Source organism: Schistosoma mansoni, chromosome 3, assembly GCF_000237925.1.
Source record: "Schistosoma mansoni strain Puerto Rico chromosome 3, complete genome".
In the NCBI taxonomy this organism is placed as follows: Eukaryota; Metazoa; Platyhelminthes; class Trematoda; order Strigeidida; family Schistosomatidae; genus Schistosoma; species Schistosoma mansoni.
The window spans coordinates 18,196,666-18,221,819 of NC_031497.1; the positions used below are offsets into that span (position 1 = coordinate 18,196,666).

General features: G+C 37.2%; 1 protein-coding gene across 1 annotated transcript in view; it reads left to right on the forward strand.

The window, feature by feature from the left end:
- Window positions 1-423: 423 nt before the first annotated feature.
- The window catches only part of Smp_168200 (hypothetical protein), a gene marked incomplete at its 5' end in the record, with an annotated part of 30,525 nt that continues 5,794 nt past the window's right edge, over window positions 424-25,154 (forward strand). Inside the window, 4 exons of the mRNA XM_018799489.1 lie at window positions 424-830; window positions 8,632-8,979; window positions 10,820-12,189; window positions 19,288-19,427. Coding sequence (XP_018651272.1) covers window positions 424-830; window positions 8,632-8,979; window positions 10,820-12,189; window positions 19,288-19,427 — 2,265 coding nt within the window. The remainder of the gene's footprint in view (window positions 831-8,631; window positions 8,980-10,819; window positions 12,190-19,287; window positions 19,428-25,154) is intronic.

Genomic DNA, 25,154 nt, shown 5'->3' on the forward strand with positions numbered 1-25,154 from the left:
CGTCGCATCAAGGTACTATGGGTGCTTTGAAGACTGTACAACACAAAGGACGTTATTACAGAAATATATTAGATTAGGTGCAAGCGATAGAGTGACCACCAACTCATGGGTCAGTCCATGGCGTAAGATTAATTGATGCGTGTTGGTTGTCCTTGGCCTTGATGGGGATTGATGAACCGTTCAATATTCATTGAATCAACTGCCAGATGATCTGGCTAAGACTCAGCGACATTTCACTAGCCCTACACATCTTAAGAAACAGATTGGTTTCCATTTCCTCCGAGAAAATTTGAGGTCTGAACCTCTACAAGCGGGTTTAATACACAGTCTGATCATGAATTCATACATGAATCAGAAATGAGGTGAACGTTCTTTTTATTGGTCTGCATTTTAATGCGTCTTAATGACTGGCGGTTAGTTCGTATGGCATTAGACTGCGGTTCGTCAGTTCACTCTTGGAGCCTTTTGCCTTACCATATTGTAAAACATATATACAGTTATTTAGGCGATGAAGTCGTTTACGTTTCTACAGTATGCAAACGCTGGCGTGGGGTCGCATACACCGATAGATCTGTATGGAAGAAACTACATATATGTCCTCCTAATTTTCCAGAAGTTGAAGCTTTCAAGAATCAGATTATCCCCATGAAAAATTGTAACGAGATTACTCTTGAATTCGATCCAAGGGATGAGTCTCATGTTGCTGTTTTGGAATACATACTGAATGCTTTGTGCTCGAATGCTGGAATACATTCCATATCCCTACGACCGACATTAAAACTTTTATACAATAAGTCCTCTTCAAATATCTCGAACCGGCTTTCAAAGAAGTAAGTCACGGCAAATTATTTCCTGCAAATTAAGTCGTGAACAAGCTGTGTCATACATACCCAATCTCCCTATTTTGGGGAAATCCCCAAAGTTTGGGGGATTTTGGGGTTTTTGTGCCATTTCCCCAAAATTTCTTATAGCGGCTCCCCCAAAATAAGGAGATTGAGTAATCATGTACATGTAGCCCGTCCCCATTGTGAAGTTGTGGCGAGACTATAACTTGTGGACGAACCAATAAGATCTAAGATTCCGAGTCATTGATTTCGGCGCAGATATCATCCATCCCCGTGGCTAACTTTCATTCTGGCATTATTGTCGGTGTCAGTCCGTGTTAACAACCCCAAACGTTGTTCGACTCGAACTGCTAGTCTCGATTACCCGCTATCATGACTAGTAAGTGGTTAAAGCTTCTCAAAGACACTTCGGTATCACTCAAACGTTGTTCATAGATTGCAATCTCGATACGGTTGTTTGGGTCCGACGTCGTCGAATAAACAGACATGCCTCCACAATTTGAAAGGTAAATTAATAGTCATTTTTCAGCATTAGAGGTTAGGTTTAAACTACGCCCAGCAACCCATTTCACTATGTAGTACTCCGTTATCAATAACTGACTTCACTCTAAATTTACGATAAGGTAACAAGTAAACTAACAATATATGGTAAAATATTTTTAAGACCCTAGGAATTCTCCAAAGGGTTTCAATTATGAGAAATTTAAACTACATTATCATTTAACAAGGTAATCACGAGGTGCAGAGATAAATAAAACTCAGTTGGCACAAGTGCAAATTGGTTGGAAATCATTTGTTTGATGGAAATTTAATTACATTTTTCTTGGGGAAAGCCATTTACTTTCTTACATCTTTCACCCACGTAACTTTGGAATTGAGTCCTAAGCTTTTTCGGGACTATATAAATGAGTCGAATAGTCAACAGATAATTGATCGTAAGGGTACTGTTAGTACCTTGAACTTCATTTCGGGTTAACAGTCATTCTTCTCTATATAGAAGTTTCCTACAGTAGTCAGGACGAAAACCTGTGACCTGTCACAAAGTGTTATATTTGTTGTTATCAATTTCAGATCACTGGCTGTATGTTACCTTAATTCCACCGACGCTCCATGATTGAATTGAGACAGAGAACGTCCGGTTATAATGAGTTAGATGGAATTGTTTTCAACTATGTTGACTAATTAGCCATATCTCGTTTTACAGAGGGATATTTTGTATTCTAAGACTTATTCATTCCCAACCACCTATTGAGACGTGCTGTACTGGATAGCCTGGATATATGTATAGAGTAATGGCCTAATGGTTAAAGCGTCTTACTTTCAGCTAATGAGCCGCGTGTTCGGATCCCTCCCCACCCACTTCGATTATCCATACCTAATAGTACGGCTAACTCCCACAATGTCTCGGAATTAATTACACTAATCTATACCCTTTAAATGCTTAAATATTTTGATGTTGAGATAAAGCTGAGGGGTGAGATCAAGACATCTCAGTGACCTACCAAGCCATTCATTGTGGTATGGAAAAACCGTATAGGCTTGCCGTTTACTGATCCACTGCAGTTCCTTTGTTGGGGCCCTAGAAATGAGGCTATTCAGTCGCTTAAGACAGTATCAGATATGGCTCAGAATTTAAGCCAGTGGGGATCTTGCTTTAGTCTTCTGGTTTACTCTTTTTAAAGGTGAGATGAGCTTCCTTAACTTCAGGAGAATTATTTCCATATTATATGTTGAGCCGAACTTTATCCCCTACATGACACTACCCTATCACAAGTTTCCAATACCAATGGTAAGTTATAAAAAATACGGGACTACTCACGTAACAGTTATGTGTTGCAGGTTTCAAACAGTTTCTTATTTATTTTATTTATTTATTTATACACATAAATATTGGTACAAAGAGGCACCAAATACATATGCGCCACACAAATCTTATTTGATTCGTGTGAGGGCTGTGATACTGCCCGGGTTCCCAAACCGAAACAGGTGGTTTTTTTAGGGGGTCACACCCCGAGCCTTTGACCGAAAGATCTGATCCACAAGGCAGTGGAGCATCGTGAGGAGATGCAGTCCCATGGAAGACGGTGACCAACAATAGGTTTATACGCCATTTGTTCCATCAGGATCCTGGAGCCCATGTGCACCATTGGTTTGGAATCAGGGTTTTCCCACTCCCCTAGGTATGCTTTCCGTGTCCACCGGCCCGGTTAAAGCGCCGTACATTGGCTTTTCGTCCTCTCAATTTCGTAAACAACACCCCTGCCACGAGAAGGCAGTGAGTAGGACTTCCCTGACAGAGGCTATATACGCGTGACCATGTGAGAGCATTTCGAGAGGGAGAGCGGACTTTCCCCACTCTCGACCGTACCAGGGCATTTTGTTTCTTAGCCCTTGCGACCAATCCATCAGGTTGCGAGGTCATCAAGACTGGTCATGTTTCTTGTTCTGATTACATAGAAGAAAATTATCTCTAATGGTGTGAGAAACCCACGGGGATGTCAACAGTCTACATAATTTCCACGGTACTTACTTACTTACTTTCGCCTGTTACCCCTCGTCGAGGAGCATGGGCCGCTCACCAGCATTCTCCATCCAACTCTGTCCTGAGCCTTCCTTTCCAGTTGTTATTCATCCTTTACACGTCTGCTTCTATTTCCCGGCGTAATGTGTTCTTTGGTCTTCCTCTTTTCCGCTTCCCTTCCGGATACCAAGTTAGGGATTGCCTTGCAATGCACATTGGTGGTTTCTTTAATGTATGTCCGATCCACTCCCAATGTCTTTTCCTAATTTCCTCTTCAGCTGGAAGCTGGTTTGTCCTCTCCCATAAAACGCTGTTGCTGATAGTATCCGGCCAATGGATGTTGAGTATTTTGCGTAGATAACTGTTTATAAATACTTGTACCTTCCTGATGATGGTCGTAGTAGTTCTCCGCGTTTCAGCTCCGTACAGTAGGACTGTCTTGACGTTCGTATTGAAGATTCTGACTTTGGAATTAGTTGACAGTTGTTTTGAGTTCTATATGTTCTTCGATTGTAGAAATGCTGCTCTTGCTTTGCCAATCCTCGCCTTTACATCTGCATCCGATCCTCCTTGTTTATCAGCGATGCTTCCCAGGTACGTGAATATTTCCACCTCTTCCAGAGTTTCGCCATCAAGTGTGATTGGGTTGGTGTTCTCCGTGTTGCATTTGAGAATCTTGCTTTTTCCTTTGTGAATGTGGAGGCCTATCGATGCAGAGGCTGCTGCTACATTTGTTGTCTTCGTTTGTATTTGTTCGTGTGTATGAGAGAGGAGGGCTAGGTCATCTGCGAAGTCCAAATCATCTAATTGATTCTGAGAAGTCCATTGTATTCCGTATTTCCCCTCAGATGTCGAAGTCTTCATAATCCAGTCAATCACCAGAAGGATGAGGAATGGGGAGAGTAGACAGCCTTGTCTGACTCCGGTCCTTACTGGAAATGCATCTGTCAACTGTCCTTCATGCACGACTTTGCACTGTAGTCCATCGTATGAGTTTTGGATAATGTTGACAATCTTTTCAGGAACTCCATAGTGTCGAAGAAGTTTCTATAATGTTCTGTCCACGCTGTCAAACGCCTTCTCATAGTCAATGAAGTTGATGTATAGTGATGAGTTCTACTCAACTGATTGTTCAACGATGATCCGTAGTGTCGCAATCTGGTCTGTGCACGAGCGATCCTTACGGAATCCAGCCTGTTGATCTCGAAGTTGTTCGTCTACTGCGTCTTTCATCCGATTCAGCAGCACTCTGTTGAAAACTTTTCCTGGTACTGATAACAAACTGATGCCTCTGTAATTCTCATATTTGCTCAGATCTCCTTTCTTTGGTATCTTGATGAGGTATCCTTCTTTCCAGTCCGTTGGCACTTGTTCCTCTTCCCAAATCTTCTTGAATAGAAGGTGAAGCATGTTTGCAGTTACTTCAATGTCTGACTTCAGTGCTTCAGCTGGTATCTTGTCAGGTCCTGCCGCCTTCCCACTTTTGATTTGTCTGATGGTCATCTTGACTTCTTCGACCGTTGGTGGAGTGATATCTATAGGAAGGTCAGTGTGTGCTGCTTCGATGTTCGGTGGATTCAATGGGGCTGGTCTATTCAGCAGTTCCTCGAAGTATTCTGCCCATCTTTTCCTCTGTTCTTGAGTTTCAGTGATTGTCTTTCCTTCTTTGTCCTTGACTGGCCTCTCTTGTTTACTATATCTCCCTGCCAATTTCTTTGTTGTATCATATAGTTGTCTCATATTCCCTTCTCTTGCAGCTTTTTCCGCCGTCGTTGCTAGTTCTCTCATGTATTTCTGCTTGTCGGCCTTAATGCTTTTCTTCACTTCCTTGTTTGCTTCTGCGTAGTCTGCTCGTGCTTTGACTTTCTCTGCTCGTGTTTGACTGTTTTTAATTGCTAGTTTCTTGTTCTTCCTTTCTTGAATTTTGTCCAGGGTTCCCATAGAGATCCATTCCTTGTGATGATGCTTCTTAGGACCAAGAACCTCCTGACACGTTGAAGTTAGTGCTTCTTTTATCCCTTTCCAGTTGTCCTCCAAAGTAGTTTCCTGTTCTTTCAGTAGATCCTGTAGAGCTTGGAACCTGTTGTTGAGAGTTATCTTGAATTCGTGGAGCTTGTCAGTATCTCGAAGGAAGGCTGTATTGAACCTTTGTAGTGCTGTTTGTCCAGTCGTCCAGTGTTTCTTTAGCTTCAGTCTCATCTTGGCCACAACTAGGTGGTGATCTGAAGCTATGTCAGCTCCTCTCCGGGTTCTCACATCTTCCATTGATCTTCGGAATTTTTTGTTGATACAGATGTGATCTATCTGGTTCTCTGTGGTGTGGTCCGGTGAGATCCATGTAGCTTTGTGTATGCGCTTGTGTGGGAATATTGTGCCGCCTATAACCAATTTGTTGAATGCACATAGGTTTGCAGGTCTCTCCCCATTTTCATTTCTCTCTCCTAGTCCATGTCGTCCAATTACATCTTATCCTGTGTTGTCCACTCCAACTTTGGCATTTAGATCTCCCATCAGGATGGTGAGGTCCTTTCGTGAGCACTTCTCTATAGTTGATTGCAGCCTTGAGTAGAACTGATCTTTATCATCGTCGTTGCTATCATTGGTGGGTGCATAGCATTGGATAACGTTCATTGTGATCCCCTCCTTCTTTGTTCTGAATGATGCTTTGATTATCCTGGGTCCATGAGATTCCCATCCCACAAGTGCATTTCGTGCTTCTTTGGACAGAATTAGAGCAACTCCGTGAGTGTGTGGAGCATTTTCCCCTTCGTGACCGGAGTACAGCAGCATCTCTCCTGTACCTAGCCTTTGTTGTCCAGTTTGTGTCCAATGGGTTTCGCTGATTCCGAGTACTGCCAAGTTGTATCTTCTCATTTCCATTGCTATTTGACTGGTCTTCCCTGTCTCCCACATTGTCTGGACGTTCCATGTACCTATAAAGAGTGTTGCTCAGGTTGTTAGAAGGTGCATCGGCCTCGTGACTTCCGAAAAATTTCGGCTTTCATCATGGGGCGTCATAATTATTCCTTCAACTCCCAGGGCAGAGTTTAAATGGTTTGAATTATTTTTTCTGGTTAGCGTTTTTTTAGCGAGTTAGCTTTTCTACGGGATGGGGTCGCTAACCCCATGCCCAACCCCCCTCCTTTACCCGGGCTTGGGACCGGCAGTAACTCTAGAAGAGCTACAGGCGGAGTTACTTTCCACGGTACTTGAGATCAACTAAGGACTGTGTATGAAGAATAAACTACAACTGGGTTATTCATATGTGTACAAAAGGTATTTACCCACCCGGTAGCATTTTTCTGCGTTAGTTCAAGATTTTGAAATTTCCTGAGTGTGTCCCCACTTTTATAGTTTTGTACACCTCATTTTCCTATTGTTCACTGAAAGAGAAACAAACGTACTCGATCTACTGATATAATAATATTTAATCAGCCAAACCTGTATTTCTAACCGTCTTCAGTTATTCTGAAGAATAGTGCAATAAGGTTATAGTGATGGTGAAGCAGTCACTTGGAAAACGAAAGACAACTTTCGAACCGTGTGTAGCAAGTTAGATCCCCTCTACAGTATCCAGCTTAGCCTAGTAATACTACTACTCCTATACAAAATTTATAGTTCAAGGAAAAGCAACATAGATCCTAACACATGTATCACTTCAAGTTGCCATGCCATATTAACTCAGCGAGATAAAATTATCGTCAAAGAAATCCCAGAGTAGTAGAAGTAGTAACGGTATCAGCAGTATTAAAAAATGACGAGGTATAGAGAATGAGGTTTACAAGGAGATTTTCAGACACAGGTTCTACAGAAAGACAAAGAGTGAATGCACCTCCGATATTGGGAACAATTCCAAGCCAAAGTCTCTAACCATTGGTTACGGTAATACATGGGTTTGCACTTAGTTAATAAGATCATGTATCACATTTGTAAGTCACAGGTTCAACCCACTTCACTTCGGTTAGAAGATTCGAGAACTATCATCTGAAACCGCAAAGATGATTATTTTATTCCAATGTACATTCTCGTATTTGGACTGTCTAGATTTAGTTTTTAGTAAAAGTAAAACAAGCACATCTTTCTCTACTCTTTTCAGTTTGAAGTTGTGAAGATTGTTGGATTTCATTGATATCATGAATCGATCAATGTTAGACCACCAGTAAAAACGTGGAAGCACTGAACGGCTGACTCATCCTCGTATGGGACTCCTCAGCAGTGCTCAACCATGATCGCGCACGCGGGATTCAAACTAAAGGCCTTTGCTCTCGCGCGAACGCTTAACCTGTAGATCGTCATTAGTGAGCACATGATAATTTTCAGTTTGGGGTTGTGGAGGCTGTTGAATTTCATCCATGTTGACTAGCTTCGCGAAATAATTCTCGGAGTTCTAGTTAGAAGTTGTGACCAGTGGAATTCAACCATGTCGACGTGAGGCAGTTATCCATGGAGGACAATGAAGGATGGTGACGCAACATCGTGAATTGGTTGAAATTAGACAATAACGCCGTTGGACGTCAGCTCAGTGGTCTGGAGGTTAGGCGTTCACGTGCGAGACGGTGTGTTGTGGATCTGATCCCCGTTGTGGGGTCATTAGCGCGCACTACCGAGGAGTCCTATACTGGGACGAAACGGCCTTCCAGTGCTTCCAGGTTTTAAATGGTGGTCTAACATTAATGGGCCCACTATTTCAATGAGATTTGTATGCTATTGTTCGCTAAGAAAGAAAAATAATTTCAACCAAATCCATAAAACCCGTACGAGCAATCTGGAGTACTTATTGGTCCTGCTTTCTGCCTAACCCAGTCAGCTAAGACCAATCTCAGCCTCTGTAATATAAATCATTCATTTCAAGCATACAGACCACATCGTACCATAAAATAAGAAAACAACATTTGTAAAAGATTTAGCCAAATGTGGCTGTGAATAAGGGAGATAGTAATTGATAGACAGGGCATAACTCAAGAATGGTAAGTAGTATACTGTTAGTTCATAGGTCAAAATAAAGCTCATAATAAAAGGGACAGGAATATGAATAGTTTAGTCATTTAACAGGCGTAAGATAAAAATATACGCATAGTATTGGTCCATAAATGGATCCCAAATTTACCATTCATTATTCTTATCGGGACATAACAGATTTTCACTGTATTTTAAGCTATAAGGGTGCTTTTTTTAGATATTCGACCATATAATTATCTATTTTCACTGTTTTTTCTGTACTTAAAAGCATGTTATTATTCTTTCATTTTCTCGTTTAAACTTCAGAATAATAAATGCCTTATGCGACGTCATTATGAATGCTAAATGTTTAAAAAATTTTTATTGGGGTGGAACTTATTGTGGAAGTTATGAAGTCAGCCGTGTATTACAATCATTGACAAAAAGTCAAAAGCATAATTTATTATCACTACAAATTATCAGATTATTTCAAATCAATCAATCCATGTCCTATTTGAATACAAGATTATTTATATTTTCCAACCTCAACCAGTTTTCTATTAATTACCTAAATCTTTCGGAGGATATACTTTTAATTTTATCGGAGAATTCAAACCATCTTCGTATTTTAAAACTTTTTGTACAAAACAATGTTCAAGATCTTCCTATTATTCGGTGAGTTTTATGATTTTAAATAGTTGTATAGTATACTGTTCATAAGAATATAGTTATTGAAAAACTTATTTTTAAGTTTCTATCAGTTGAAATTAATTTCTCTGATGTGTTTCTCTTAGTACTTCTCTTATTATGCCGATTTCACGCAGCAACTTAAATCAGTAGACATTCATGCGAGTTCCTGAATCAAAAGTAACCGACTGACTTATTAGGAATATCAGGTTGTTTTGTAATTATTTTATTTCACATTCTAAGTACGTTGAATTACTGAGTCTTTGAATGTATTTGACACCAGAGGCTTTTAGTTGGTAAAATGGTGACTTAAAATTAATGTGTTATGTTTGAAGCGATTACGAGTTCCCTAATGTGAGAACGCGACAAAGCTAGCTATTCTGACGCGTTCCAGCCCCGTTAACTGGAGAAAGAAGTCCAAGTTTGAAGTGGGGAAATATATTCCGCAAGCAGCCAGAATCACAAGCAATCACAACAGGCACAAATCAAACGTATATATACAGCATAAAATTGTCCTTGGGAAGCGTTACAAAGTAGCATACTAAAAGATACAATGACCAAATAGCGTTTAAGATCCTCCCAAGTGGGTAATACGATATGAAGGTGAAAACTAGCTCTTTTGGCGCGAAAACAATAAATTCAAATTTTTAAAACAAAATTACAAAAATAATTCATTTTCCAAGTGAGTTCTGGAGATCTAACATCCCCAACATAATGACACATTTTTATCTAAGCATTACGGGGTAAATGTAGGATTTTGGTTATAATTCATAAAGATCGAATAATCTCAAATGAAAGGGGAGTTTACACGAATAAATATATACTGGATGCCCTTAATTTTTGTCTTTCCCGAAAACACCATCTCATTATTTTTACTGGATACCGTCATATTTTTGTTCTGTAACCTCATGTCTTATTATGCACGGTTCCATGTATCTGTCGGTCTAGGTAGTTGGTGTATGTGTATAGAGGGATTTCGGGTTTTTCCTCAGGTTTTAGAAGACCGTGTCCTAATTTCTCAAATTGTCGTATACTGATGACAGCAACAACTAAATGCATTGATAACGATATATAAGCCCCCTTTAGTCTCAGAAATTGGAATTAAGGTGACTCCGACTTTTCACTCTATAGTCGGTTCCAAGCTTCTCCAGAAAAATAATCAGTAACCAAATATAAATAGGTTACGAAGAAAAATAGTATATCAAATAGTTGTCCAATCCTGCCTACATGTCGAGTTGTACCTGTGGTGTGTGTCAGTCATTTGATTTGAAGCGTGTTCACCTTGTGTTATGTAAAGATGTGTACTTGTTTAAATGCTATGATTATATATATATATATATATATATATATATATATATATATATATATATCAAATTAGTCATGCTGATTGATAGCCACAAATCGACATTGTCAGTGGATTTATAGTTTCGGGAAAAATAAGACATATCCAAATAATAATTAGCTTAACGATTAAATGTACTATGCTGTTGATCATGATAATCACAACTCATTATCTGTAAATTGTTGGAGTAGTAAACTGTATTTAGCCTCTTCAACTATCATCGGTGCTATTATTATTTCAGTTCCTCGGCTATTTATCTTATTAATTTCACTTTAATTCTCTGATTTAATGTCACAGTTTGGTCCAGGAAACTTTTATGACCCCATCCTACGTTGATTATGATTGACTTCTTGAATCTGCTGTTCGTGATTGACGTTGAGATCTGGACTACTTGTGGTCAACTGATGGTAGCGATTGTTTTTAATCTTTTTTCCAGTTAAACTGTTACTCTAGTCTATTTTCTTTTTGTATCCTCATCTATCATAGAAATCAAATTTGGAGACATGTGCATGAAATACTTCCTAATTTTTGTGTGACTTTATTCCTAATTTGTGTAAACGATCTCAAACAATCAATAGTCCATTCGGATTTAACCAATCAACGAATGTCTTTCATACAAAATACTACTCAAGAACTTGATAATCAATTATCATCATCATCATATTCTTCGATGCCATCATCTTGTTCTGTCACCTCTACATCCTCATCGCCGACGTCTTCATCTTCACCGCATATACCGGTGCAATGTCGACTGGAAAATGAACGTGAACAACACTTAAGGGAGTATCATCATCCATATGGTGAACAAAATCAAATTTATCAATTACTTTCAACCAAACTTTTGCCTTCTGCTTTGCCTTTAAATTCAATTTATATATACTATTGTAAACCAGATCCATTGTCTTATCTTATACAATATTTAATGGATACATTTGCTATGAGTTTAGAGCATTTCTATCTAATTGATACTTTCAATGTAATATCTGTGATGTCAAACAATTCTAACGGTATTTTACATAATATTTCTCATTATACGGAATATACTACCATTACCACTAGTAGTAATGATAATAGTAGTGATAGTAATAATAATAATAATGGCAATATCATTAGATTTATTGCCAATACACCAACAACGTCTTATGATGCTGTTGTTAATTATGATAACTACGACTGTGTTGACTCTGATTATCAGTCAATGTTCAGTTCTTATTCATCACATCATTCATTATTACTGGATAGTACAAGTGATTTTGATATATTGAGCTGTGATTCTTCTTATGATCTATTTGATTATGAAGATAAAAGTTGTAGTAACAATAACTATTACTCAGGTAATTTTTTGCTACCTGTTTCAACCAGTCTATCTTTGACTTCATCATCTTCATCTTTACCGGTACCATCAGGGTCATGCTTGTCTGATAATCAAATACACCAATCATTGGTAGCACCAGTATCACTTCATAAGATGCTTGAACAAACTGAATGCTCTTCTAATTCAGAAATTATATCAAAAAATGATAATGATAGTTTGAGCATAATAAAATCCGCTTTATGTGAGGAAAGTGCTATCAATAAGGGTGGTTGTAGTGATACAAGCCTTGTATCTCATCAAGCGCTCATTTCTACTCATGATAGTATCAATACAACTAATGCCAATGTTAATGATTTTTGTGATTATTTACCTTACGATCGTAATTATTATCCCAATTTTTCCGAGGCTCCACAATCATCTACTTCATCAAATCTAGTTTTTTACTCACCAAATTTGTATAAAGCGCCGGATGATGTCAATCCTGATCCGTTTGTCATGTTAGCATGGAGATGTCAACAATTGTCGCATTTTACACTAATTGGTAAGTAATTTCTTTTCTCACTTCAAATTGTGTATAAAATTCATATTACTAGTCAAATTGGTCTGAACAACTGCGTACGCAAATGCGATGTGTATCAAAACTTAAAATTTGGCTTATTTGATTGGTTATGTGCTTGTTTTCTCATATAATCCGTTTAACCAATGAGGTTGCTTTTGAACTGGTGGTTGAAATCTGAAAATAATTGAAGTAATGAATGTAATATTATAAATAATAGTACATTATAAAATTGTAATAGAATTTTTACCTATAAACATAGTGATGATGACTTGAGCACTTACAAGTAATTTAACGTGTTATACTATTTTTCGAAAAAATATGACTAAACAAGACATGTCAGATTGTTTTCTCAATAAACGGTCTATCAAGAAAAGTCGAATACACAGAAAACTAGATGAAAATAACCAATATGACAAATCATATATATATATATATATATATATATATATATATATATATATATATGACTGCAGTGTAAAGAAGTTCCTTGAAACCACTAAACTACGGTGAAATGAGTTAAATACATTAAGTATTATTCGTATCAAAGTAGACCATTCAGTGAGATATATTCAATCAGCTATGTCCGTATTCAACTATGTGGGTGACATTTTTAACCAAATGCTTTTGATAATAGTAACAAGTTTTTAAAGAGAGTTTATTCTGGTGTTCGAATTGTTAAATTTTAATAAATTTTTACTACGATGGTTCCTAATGAGATGTTAGTGTAGTCAAAATGAACCGTTATGTTGTGTGGTGTATGCTACTGGTGTCGACAGATATAAGTAGTATGTATCACCAATCTAAAGTGGAATACCTGGCGGCAGAAGGTTTAGAAAATCGGAGAGAACGATAATATACAGTGATTAGTATGGAAACGAAGGAACAATAAAGTCTGAGACAATTGATGGATACTTTGCAAATGAAGTATTTACTGTATGGTTCTCAGATTTTACCAAGATATTCTGTAATGTATCAGGATACATTTGGTTGTCCCCTCTTATGTCCCCGTTCACAACAATAGGAGTCTGTAGATCGTATATAATTGAAACTCCAGATTGATAAATTCTAATTTTTATGTACAATGAAAATCACAGTGGAACTGCAATTCAACAAATTTTCGTGTCCACCTGTGTTATTATTTAATTAAGAAATTGAAAATATTTATATTGGTCGAGGATGTATTGATCGTATCTTCACCCTCCGCCAAATGTCAGAACACCGTCATACTTATCACAGGCCAACAGTCGTAGTGTTTATTGATATCAGGGCTGCCTTCGATTCGTTGGACAAGACTGTCCTCTGGGATTGTCTATTGAAGAAGGGTGTGCTTGAGAAGTTTATTAACATCTTAGGCCCTGTATACAAACACCTCAGGCAGAGTGAGGACATGCAACCACTTTTTTCCCTTGTTCCATTCAAGCAGTGGGGTTAGGCAGGGTTGCTCAGTCTCACTATTCCTCTTCAACTTTGCTATCGATGACGTTTTAGAAACAGCTCTGATGGATGTAGGTAACGTAGTGTGGATCTATTGCCTGGAGAACGACTTCTCGACCTTGAGTATGCGGATGATATTGTCTTACCGTGCAATAATGCTCAAGCTAGTCAATCCGCACTTAATCAATGTCCGCAGGTACGGTATGTGCTTTGCACCTTCGAAGTGAAAAGTACTTCTACAAGACTGTCAGGATTCTAATCCTGTACTCACTTTGGGTAGTGAGCAGATTAAAGTAGCCGAGAAGTTCGTGTATCTAGGTAGCTACATAAGTGCTGGTGGTGGCGTGAGTGATGAGATCGATTCACGTATAGTGAAAGCTGGAGAGGCTTATGCCAATCTGGGCCATCTTTGACGCCTTCGTGATGTTAGTCTGGCTGTAAAAGGTCGGACCTACAACGCGTCAGTAAGAGCAGTTTTGCTCGATGCTTGTGAAACCTGGCCTCTCTGAATTGAGGATGTTGGACGACTCTGTGTTTGATCATCGTTATCCAAACGATTGCTGTCATCCAGTGGTATTACCATGTTAGTAATGCAGAGGTTCGGCATCGAGTGTTCGGGCACAGAGACGATAACCCAATTGGTGTCACTATCTTGAAACATCGACTTCGGTGGCCTGGACATGTTCCACGAATGTCGTCCCAGAGGATTCCTCGTTGTGCATTATTTGCCGGCTCTGGAACTGGTTGGAAAAAGTGGAGAGGTGGTCAGTGTATGACATGATGTCGTGGTATGAAAGAAAGCTGCAAAGGGCTGGTTTATGTTGGTCCTTCCCGACTCCCTGGCTGGGGTCCGAGAGATGGTGCGACACAGTGGCTAGAGACGTTATCAGATATGGCTCAGAATAAAATCCAGTAGCGATCCTGGTGTAACCTTTTACTTTCTTCATAAAGAGTGGTTATAACTTCCTTAAATGAAAGAGTTCTTCTGGTTGTACATTTCTGTTTCCCCCACTATTTTTCTTATTATTACGCTAACATACACCAATCTGTGGTTGTTATTGTTCTTTTTTTTCTTTTTGCTTATATGAACCTTACCCTCTTTCTCTCTTCCCATTCTCATTGTTTTGTGTGGCGCATATATATCTGGTGCCCCCTTGTACCAGTATTTATATGTTCAAATAAATAAATAAATATATTGATGAAGTCAATCTTCTGTATAATAAAATAATATTCAGTTATCATATGGTATTTATTAAAAATTAGATTTTCATCGAATCAGTTTACTGAATTTCACTTGTTCATCTACTTAATATTAAATGTAACCGAAGAGTTTAACTTCTATTGTGACGAAAATCACTAATCTGTGGAACCTAAGTTAATTTAATTTTGCAACTGAACGAGGAAGATAACCATTAACAGTTAAGGATTTATTTTGACATTCTAAATACTAGCATGCCTTTTTTGAATTCGCAAAATAGTTCCTATCTAAAATCATCCGTAACGTGAAAACCACGTGGTATGAATGTTTCATAATAAAGATTAATTCTTTTACTGGATAAGTTTTTATCCTGCCATATTTGATAAGCAGGATTTTCGCTTATCACATGTACTGATCACTCAAGCGTAAGTACACTTTAGGAAGTTTACCACATACCGTATGAATATTTTAAATGAAGATATCAAATTCATGTCAGACAATTAATATGGTCTGAAGAATCAGTAGTCTAAGAGAATTCTTACTAATTGATAAGAATATATTGCAACTGCGTTAAATATAATGTTACATAAATCTTAACAAGCTTGTAGTGCATTGCTTCGCTAATCGTTCACTTCTTAACGGTGCATGAAATCAGAAGGCAAAGAGAAGCTGCAACTATAGTTTATTATCAAATGACGCAGGTCACAAAGCTACATACACATAAGTAATTATCAGCGAGCAAGCGCGAGCAATCACATAGGCAAATTTATAGTCCAATTGTATAAGGGCGCAGCAAGACAAAGCAAAAGTTAATAATAAGATTTGAGTGCATACTTATATGGGGAGGAGGATGAACCATCGAATGATATTTAAACTATGAAAATACAAAATCTCCACAAGAAACCCCTTCTGATAATAATAATCATATGCTCACTAGTGACTGACTTCGAGAGGTAAATCCAGTTCTAGTGAGAAGCAGTGACCAGTGGAGTTCAAACGACCTCTGTCGTGAGATATCAACTCACTGAAGACAATTGGTGAGCGGTTGCACAACTTCGTGGATTGGTGGAAGTTAGATATTAACACCATAAATGCCAGCTCAGTGGTCTATCGGTTAAGTGCTCTGGCGCGAGACTAATAGGTCCTGGGTTCGAATCTCGCGAGGCGAGGTCGTGGACGCGCACTGCTGAGGAGTCCCATAATAGGACGAAACGGCCGTCAAGTGCTTCCAGGTTTTCCATGGTGGTCTAGCTTCAATTGACTCACGCTTTCAACTATGAAGATATTTAAACAATCAGCGTTTTGGCTAGAGTCTGTCATATGCTCTATTGATCATAACTGTACAATGATTTATGTGGATTGCTACTATCCAAATGACAATATCTATTAAGTTAATAAAAAGGGCTTAACCATAATCGAAATCGGGTGTAGGATATTTGCTATAATCTGTAGTGGAATATTAAGGTCAGATGATACCAGTGATTTTCTTGATAACAATTAGAAATAGGTCAATTTACAAACAAACATTACTAATCATGAATAAATATAATAATAGATTACAGTGAACTGGATACAAATTATCATGAAGTTCAAATTCATCTATTTTATGCTATTAATGAAATGATTGCCACGATTGTTATTCTTTAGAGTTGTAAGAAATAAAACAGTGCATTCATTGAGTGTGGATGCTAAACTGTTTAATCACAATCTTATGTTTATTTTTTCCCGAAAATACTAAATTTAGTATCAGTTTCAATATTTTACGAAATCATGTCAAGTGATGAACATTCACTGTGGAGCACCCCGCACAGGCTTCATTGTCATCATCATCGGAAACCATCTTAGAAACCTCCTTACTCTCTGTATAACGTTCCATATGATGTAAAATCTGTACAAAGTTTGGTGAACAGCCAGGAGGTTTGCACTTTGAGCACTACCAATGACAAGACTGTCGTCACTAATGAAGCTTCCGACCGGTTTACTAAAAAAGCACAAAAAAGGTTTAGAACCTTCCAATAAGATAAGATTTCTCGCCAGCTATAAATCCAAAGACTACTGGTATCGCTTTCATTGAAGCATCCAATGTTACTAACTGGTAGAGTGGCACTTCTTTATTATATTTTAAGGTGCCATCAATTCCTATGATGTCTGCAAACAGGCAAGCTATGTTATTCGTATCCCATGTACAGAAGAAATAACACTGCAGCTGACTGTCTACGTCACACGACGTCTGTGCTTCACCTTCCAGCTGCATGATGTGCTTTGCGAAGGTTTCAAAACATGAAAACTGCTAAACAAACCTGGAATTTTTGACTGTTCAGACACGGCGACGCATACTCCAGGCATCCTGTGCAGTGAGTTGTTCTCCGTACGTTTCTTAAACGGAATCGATCGCTACAAAGGCTACAGCTCCCGAAAACAGTAAAGGGAGAATGCTTTACGTTTGGTCTGTCAGTCGACAGAACTATGGGCTTTGCTCATAAACAACGCGCGGCTATGAATCATTGACGATTTGTTCACGGTTGACAATCCATCTGCCATACGAAGGATCAACATTCGCAACCAATAGGATGCCTTATTTGGTATATACAGGATATTTTGGACAAGCATACCTTCGCTTTGATGAAGATATCGGCCGTTGACGGATGCTTTTTCATTCTCCATACATATTTAATATAAAAATCCATCTTTTTACAATGACCATCCAATATAATAAAATAACAGGAAGCTTGATTCCTGTGAACCGGTAATTGTCTGGCTAACTCTTCCTTGGTTGGATATCCAACGCCAACAAACATATCTTGAAACGTATTGCCCGCCTCGCTGTTCAATGTAAACATGTGAAACGACATGACTGTGTTAGTAAAACTTGTGAAATGCTGTCCCTTTGAACTTGATGGTTTTTATTCATCTGAAAGCAGGTTCTCCATTGGACCATGGGAATCGCGTTTTTGATTGGTCTAAAAGTTAGGGGAACTAGGGTACATGAAAATACAATTCCACATCCAAAGAAATTACGTTTCCGGAAACTGTCCGTTACTCGTCAAATTGTTTGACCATTTAAATTGAATTAATCTTAATATCTAGTGCTGATGAAACTGAGTGTATCAAAACATGTAAGACTGTAATCCAATGTTTTAATTACTCAAATGACACTGCATTTGTCGACTAAATCATGCGTAGTTTCCAGTCCAAATGTTCTGTACGATTTACAGAGCAGTAGTTTAGCGAAGGCCGAATCGGCTCATACCAGTCTGGAATATCTTTTGGTCTATCACGACTGACTGTAAAATATTAAGGACATAATATATTAATAGGGACAGTCACTTTATGGTTGTAAAACCTAGCCCATCCGAGATTAGGATATTCATTTGAGAACCGCGCCAGTAGTGTCTAGGCTCACCATTATGTGTTAGGGAATAGTAACAATAATTCTGTTGATATAATCGTTGATTGATCTCATACCAGGAAATTCACTTGTCGACCTACTGCTCGTAGATAACACGGTTCTGTGTAGTGAAAAAGCTGACAAAATCCATAATATTTTTATCGCCTTAAACAACAGTGCTGGCATGTTTGGGATTCCATTCTCTCCCCAATGCAAAACGTTGTTTCGAAACGAGTCTGTGTCAACGTCTAAACTAGTGATAGGGAGTGAAGTCGTCAAATGTGTCGGCCACTCCACTTATCTTGGAATTTTCGTCAACCCTGTTGAGTTAGTGTCTATTGGAATATTGGGACTATTTCAGAAAACTCTCTTGGTATTTGCCAGCCTGTGTCACCTGTGGTGTAGAGGAGATTTTCCTATGTCAATCAGAGAACTATTATATTACACAGCAACTGAATCTGTTATTCTTTATTGGCATCAAACACAGTTTTTGGCAATAGAGGATATTCGTAGGTTACTAGTGTTCAGCGATATATGTTTTCAAAAAAGTGCTCATGTGTTGAAACCGCTTAGTTAGCAATGCTGAGGTTAAACTGAGTATAATAGATAAGGAATTGTAAATTGATCGATGAGGTAGTGAGTTTTCATCAGGTCAGGTGTTTGGAGCATGTATTACGTATACCCAATTTGTGAATAATTGGATCATAACGCACAATAAACTAAAAAGATATTGGTGTATACCAGGGTAAGTCATTTAGGATATGAAAATATGATACAAGACTAATGTTTAAATTACAATAGTTTATATATTAAACGGAAGCCTGTGACTAAAGGAATAAGGCAATTATTTAAACTAAATGTTAATAAGTATTGATTAGGAAGCAAGCTAACTAATGATCCAAAACGTAGCTTTCATTGTTTGTTGTTTCTGTATTCTTCTCTTCACAATGGACACTAATCAGACAGTTGTAGATTGATCAGTGTAATTAATGTATACCTTTTTCACACGTTCTATTATTTTATAATTTTATATTAAATGTGACTTTTATTTTACTTAAAGGTTATTGGTTTAATATTGTGGATATGAAAGCTTTTACAGCTCTTCGTGGTACATCACTTAAATCTTTTCGTATTCCTAGTTGTTGTGTTTCTATTGATGATCAATCTTGGCCATTTAATTTGGATGAGAATTTAAATGAAGTAAGTAATTGAAATATCAAAATAAAATGATGTTATCAGTACCTAATTAATTTATTTCTACATGTTGAATGAAAGCATATAACAAAGTAGTAACCTCTCCATTACGTCTTCTGTTCAAGAATATTCACTGCAAGCGATGTGTATTATAGATTAAATCAACATGAATCTTGGTGAAATAAGTCATTCAGTAATACGCAACGTAAATAACGTTACACATACGTGCGAGATAAAATTATTTCGAAATAAATTAAAGAGTAATAAGAGTAGTAAACAGTTTCAGTGGTGTTAAAAAAGATTAGGTAGAGAAAAAGAAAAAAAAGTTATGAGATTTCAAGACTCGAATTCTGAAGGAAGACTAGGAGTGAATTTGTTCGATTTACTAAATCTTCAAACATTTGATATTGTAGCATAGTATTCACAACTTCCAACTAGTGGCTCTTATGAATTTGAATCACTCCACTTACAAAGGTATATATATTCGGGTAAAAACTTTTCGAATTATACATAAAATTACTACAACTCGTAAGTTGGTCTACGAAACTGTGAATAGTTGGTGACTTATTAGCTTATCCTAACGAAAAGAGATGTTTTTTGTTATTGAGAACTGCCTTGATATGACTCTTTGTACTGTACACATAAGTGAGAAATTATGTCACAAAATAATAGGTTGATTCGTATTAAATGAACACAGTAGTAGGAATTAGTTTTAATCTTTCTTTTTCATACCATTATAATATTGAGTATTGTGATTTTGACTAAACTGAAGTTGTTTTTGACAGAGAAAAAAACAAGTGATATATGACGTTTTGTCAATTCGTCATCATTTTTTCTCTCTTTATCGTATCCCTCAATAATATTTTCATTTTGATGTCATTTTCGAAATTACCTCTCATATGTTTTCTAGATCTTAAATTGATTGGAACTGAAATAATGATTGTATTTGAAATTGTTTCCACAACTTTAATCATAAAATAAAGGGAATTAAGTAAAGGTTTCTAGGTTTATTCACTTCCTACGGATTGTGACTTTTATGGTTGTTGTATACTGTTGGTTAATGATTTTACCTAACTCATATAATCTACTCTAGGTATAGAGCGATGACATAATAGTATAGTTCAAAGTTGAATAGTGTTTGAAGTAATCCACTAATGAATAATAAAGCTAGATTAAATAAAAAATTTTTAAATAAACTAAAATACAAGAGTGTAGAACTTTGTTTGAATGAATACATCGTTTTATGTTGTAATAACTAAATGATTAGAAATGAATAACAAGAAATTAACGAAAATTTAAAGATTTTTAATTAAAACAAGTCTTGGGATATTCATAACTTGATGTAAACCATCACTTCTTCGGATAATAAAAATCAAATATATCACATAATTCTGATAAACTTCGTCTTCTCATGGCATTATCGTAACTTTTAATTATTTTATGTGGCGAGTTCTTAAAGTTTGGTAAATTGAAAAAGAATCAAATAGAATTTTTTCTCAATTAAATAATAATTATTTATATATAGTGAATCTCATTGAAGTCAATTGAAGCTAGACCACCATGGAAAACCTGAAAGCACTGGACGGCCGTTTCGTCCTATTATGGGACTCCTCAGTAGTGCGCATCCACGATCCTGCCTCGCGAGATTCGAATCCAGGACCTACCAGTCTTGCGCGCGAGCACTCGACCGATAGACCACTGAGCCGGCGTTCAACGGTGTTAATGTCTAACTTCCACTAATCCACGAAGTTGAGCAACCATTTCACCAATGCCTTCAGTGAGTTTATATCTCCCAACAAACCTGGTTGAACTCCACTGATTACTGCTACTCACTAGAACCCCAGGAAATACCTCATGGAGCCAGTCACTAGTGAGCACATGAGTCCCACAATAGGACGAAACGGCCGTCCAGTGCTTTCAGGTTTTCCATGGTGATCTAGCTTCAATTGACTCATGATTTTCAACTATATATAAAAAAAATTACTAAAAAAAATCTCCACAAACAACCCCCATATAATAATTAGTTGTAATTTAATGAAAGACTAAATAATTCAATCTAATAATGAGTTTTATTTATTAGTTTAACAGTAATTAATTCTCATTAGAAATTTCACTGATCCATTAATGATCCATAACACGAACGATCATTAATCATGTGAATTGATTCTGATTAACTTATTGAAGTTTAGACTAATTCTCTATGATTTTTCATTCAAATGATAATTGTTTCATTTGATATAATTTCTGTAATTAATAATCATTGAATTTAATTGTTATGTAACTGAGTGAATTCAAATATGATCTTACCAGTATATAATTATTACAGGATTTATCTCACTTCCGTTTCATGAATCATTATTGTAAAATTGTTGTGTGTTAATCATCCAGTTTATCTAATTGGTATTGATCTTGTTTCCTATTAAGAAGAGTCTCTCAACTATTCATAGTTAGAAATTATTATAGTTCATCTTAAAGGACAAAGTTGGATGGAGAGTACTGATGGGCGGCTTATGCTTCTCCACCAGGGGTAACAATCATACAACAAAATAAAACATTTGTTTCATGCACTATTACAGGTTCAATGGTTATATCAACAACCATTGTAATTTATTTTAAATTTATTATCGTTAAAAATTATTCTTAACTTTTTCAAAGGTTGAACTTAAGCCAAAAAGCTTAAAAGTAGTTGGTTTTATTCAAGATTTTTGTTATGATCCTTCAGTTGCTTTCATTTTCTTCTATCTTCCTTTCTTTTGAATCCAGAGCTTAGTATCACTCACTAGTTTTTCATTCTTGAATATTATTATACTTAACAGTTGCACGCTGTGAATAGAAAACCAAATCAGAACATTTTGACTGGTCGATTTTCGATTAATCAATCCAAAGAGAAAGATTGTGAAAGAATGTACTGAATTCTTCTCTCATAAATTCGATATAAATCCTAAAACTTTTACCATGATGATCTCATATTGTTCCGCTTATTTAGAATATATTTTGTTTCGCTCTCATTCTTTTGTTGCTTTAGGTATAAGTCGAATGAGGTGCTGCAGAGTAGTTTATTTATTTATTTAAACACGTGAACATTAGTACAATGAGGCACCAAATAGATATGCGCCACATAAATCATTCAATTTATATGAGGGCTGGAATACTACCAGGGCGCTCAAGCTAAATCAGGTGGTTTTCCTTGAAGAGCATCCCCCTAACCTTTGACCTAAAGGTCTAATCCACAAGGCGACCGAGCAACGTTGGGAGATTCAATCCCATGGTAGCCAGTTACCAGTGTTTTTCTACTTTCCTAGGTGGATCATTCATATCCACCAACTCGGTTAAAGCTCCGGACATTCGCTTTTCGTTTTTTCAATTTCGTAGACAACAGTAATGCTGCGAGAAGGCAGCCAGTAGGGATTCCCTGGTAGTGGCTGTATACTCATGGCCATATGAGAGTATTTCAAGAGGGAAAGCTGACTTTCATCGCACTCGGCCTTACTACGGCAACTTGGTTTTCGTCTGTGTAGTAAGTCACATTCTTTCCGACAAGATTTGGGATGAAGAACAAGTGCCAACAGACTGGAATGAAGGACACTTGATCAAAATACCAAAGAAAAGCGATCTCAGCAGGTGTGAGAATTGCAGAGGCGTCAATCTCCTCTCAATACCAGGAAAAGTCTCCAACAGGGTGTTGTCAAATAGAATGAAGTACTCCGTAGACACCCAACTTCGAGACCAACAGGCTAGATTCCGCGAGGATTGATCGTGTACAAACTGAATCGCAACTCTACGGATCATTGTGGAACAATCAATCGAATGGAATTCATCACTCTACCTCAGCTTCATTGACTACGAGAAAGCATTTGATAGGGTAGATAGGACAACATTATGAAGGCTTCTTCGACACTACGGCGTGCCTGAGAAGATAGTCAATATCATACGGAGTTCCTATGATGGATTAAACTACCAAATTGTTCATGGAGGACAACTCACCGACTCATTTGAGGTAAAGACCTGTGTCAGACAAGGTTGCTTACTCCCACCCTTTCTCTTTCTCCTGGTGATTGACTGGATCATGAAGACATCAACATCTGGAGGGAAGCACGGAATACAATGGACAGGTAGGATGCAGCTGGACGATTTAGACTTCGCAGATGATCTGGCTCTTCTATCACACACGCAACAACAAATGCAGGAGAAAACGACCAGTGTAGCAGCAGTAAGTCTCAATATAAACAAAGGGAAAAGCAAGATTCTCCGATACAACACAACATGCACCAACCAAATCACACTTGACGGAAAACCTTTACATATTTGGACAATAGCATTGATGAACACGGTGGATCTAATGCAGATATGAATACGCGGATCATCGAAGCAAGAGCAGCATATCTACAATTCAAGAACCTCTGGAACTCAAAGCAACTGTTAACCAACACCAAAGTCAGGATTTTCGGTACAAATGTCAAGACATTTCTACTGTATGGGGCAGAAACTTGAAGAACTACGAAAGCCATCATCCAGAAGATACAAGTGTTTATTAACAGTTATCTACGCAAAGTAATTCGGATACGTTGGTCAGACAGTTTCAACAACATTTTACTATAGGAGAGAACAAACCAGATTTCAGCGGACGAAGTAGTGCTGGGAGTAGATAGGACACACATTAAGGAAAACAGCCAACTGCGTCACAAGGCAAGCCCTCCTTTGGAATCCTCAAAGCCAAAGAAGAAGAGGAAGACCAAAGAACACATTACGACGAGAAATGAAGACAGATGTAAGAAGAATGAACAAAAATTAGATAGAACTAGAAAGGAAGACCGGGGACGGAGTGGGTTGAAGAATGCTGGTCGACGGTCTATGCTCCATTGGGGGTAACAGGCGTAAGTAAGTATGTATGTAACGGTTTATAGGCAGCTGAATAGTATTATGAATCATTGTTATCATACATAAATTGTAAATGAAAGCCGAGTATATAAACTCGTATTTGGTGCATATGCTGCATATTGATTGAGTTTTTTTCCTCTTAATGTTGTTTTAAGTTATTTTAAGTAATGTATCATGTAGTGGAAGAAAATACTCAAAATCTAAGTGTTAGTAATAATGTATAGAGTCATAGTACGTTCCTCTCAATAATTATGTTTTTCTCTCTCTAAATATCATGTCATTCTAAAGTTTGACTGTTACATATTTGTTTCTTTTATTCTTTCTGTCAATTATAATGGAATAACGAAATCAGTTGTCTCTGCATGATTATTTAGTTAATCTTTGTTCGTTTGTATGAAATTATTAGGTCTACATATGATTAACTTCAATGTCTATCTACTTTGTGTAATCGCTTTTTTTTCAAATACTTAAACACTATTTAATAATCTTGTCGTTGTCTGGCAATTGTAAAGTGTTATGTGTGTTATCAGAAGTGTTTTCTTTATAAACTGATCAAATTGATTTAGTTAATTAAAGAAATATGTTTCGTGTTTGATTGATTGCTAGATGATTTATTTTTATGCAATTATGTTGTATTTATTCACAATTTCATAGGAATTTGGTTCTTTAATCTGTGTAGTTTAGTCAACAAGCTTTCATTGTCTTTCTGGGTGTCATCGTCAGGACAAACTTCAGTTAGGAGTAAGCTACAAGGTTGAAGTTTGAGCTGATAATGTTGTCTAGAAAGATAATGAAAGCCTCACGATCAGTTCATTCAACTGAGAGAACACAGTTTCATTAAAATTATCCTCAAAA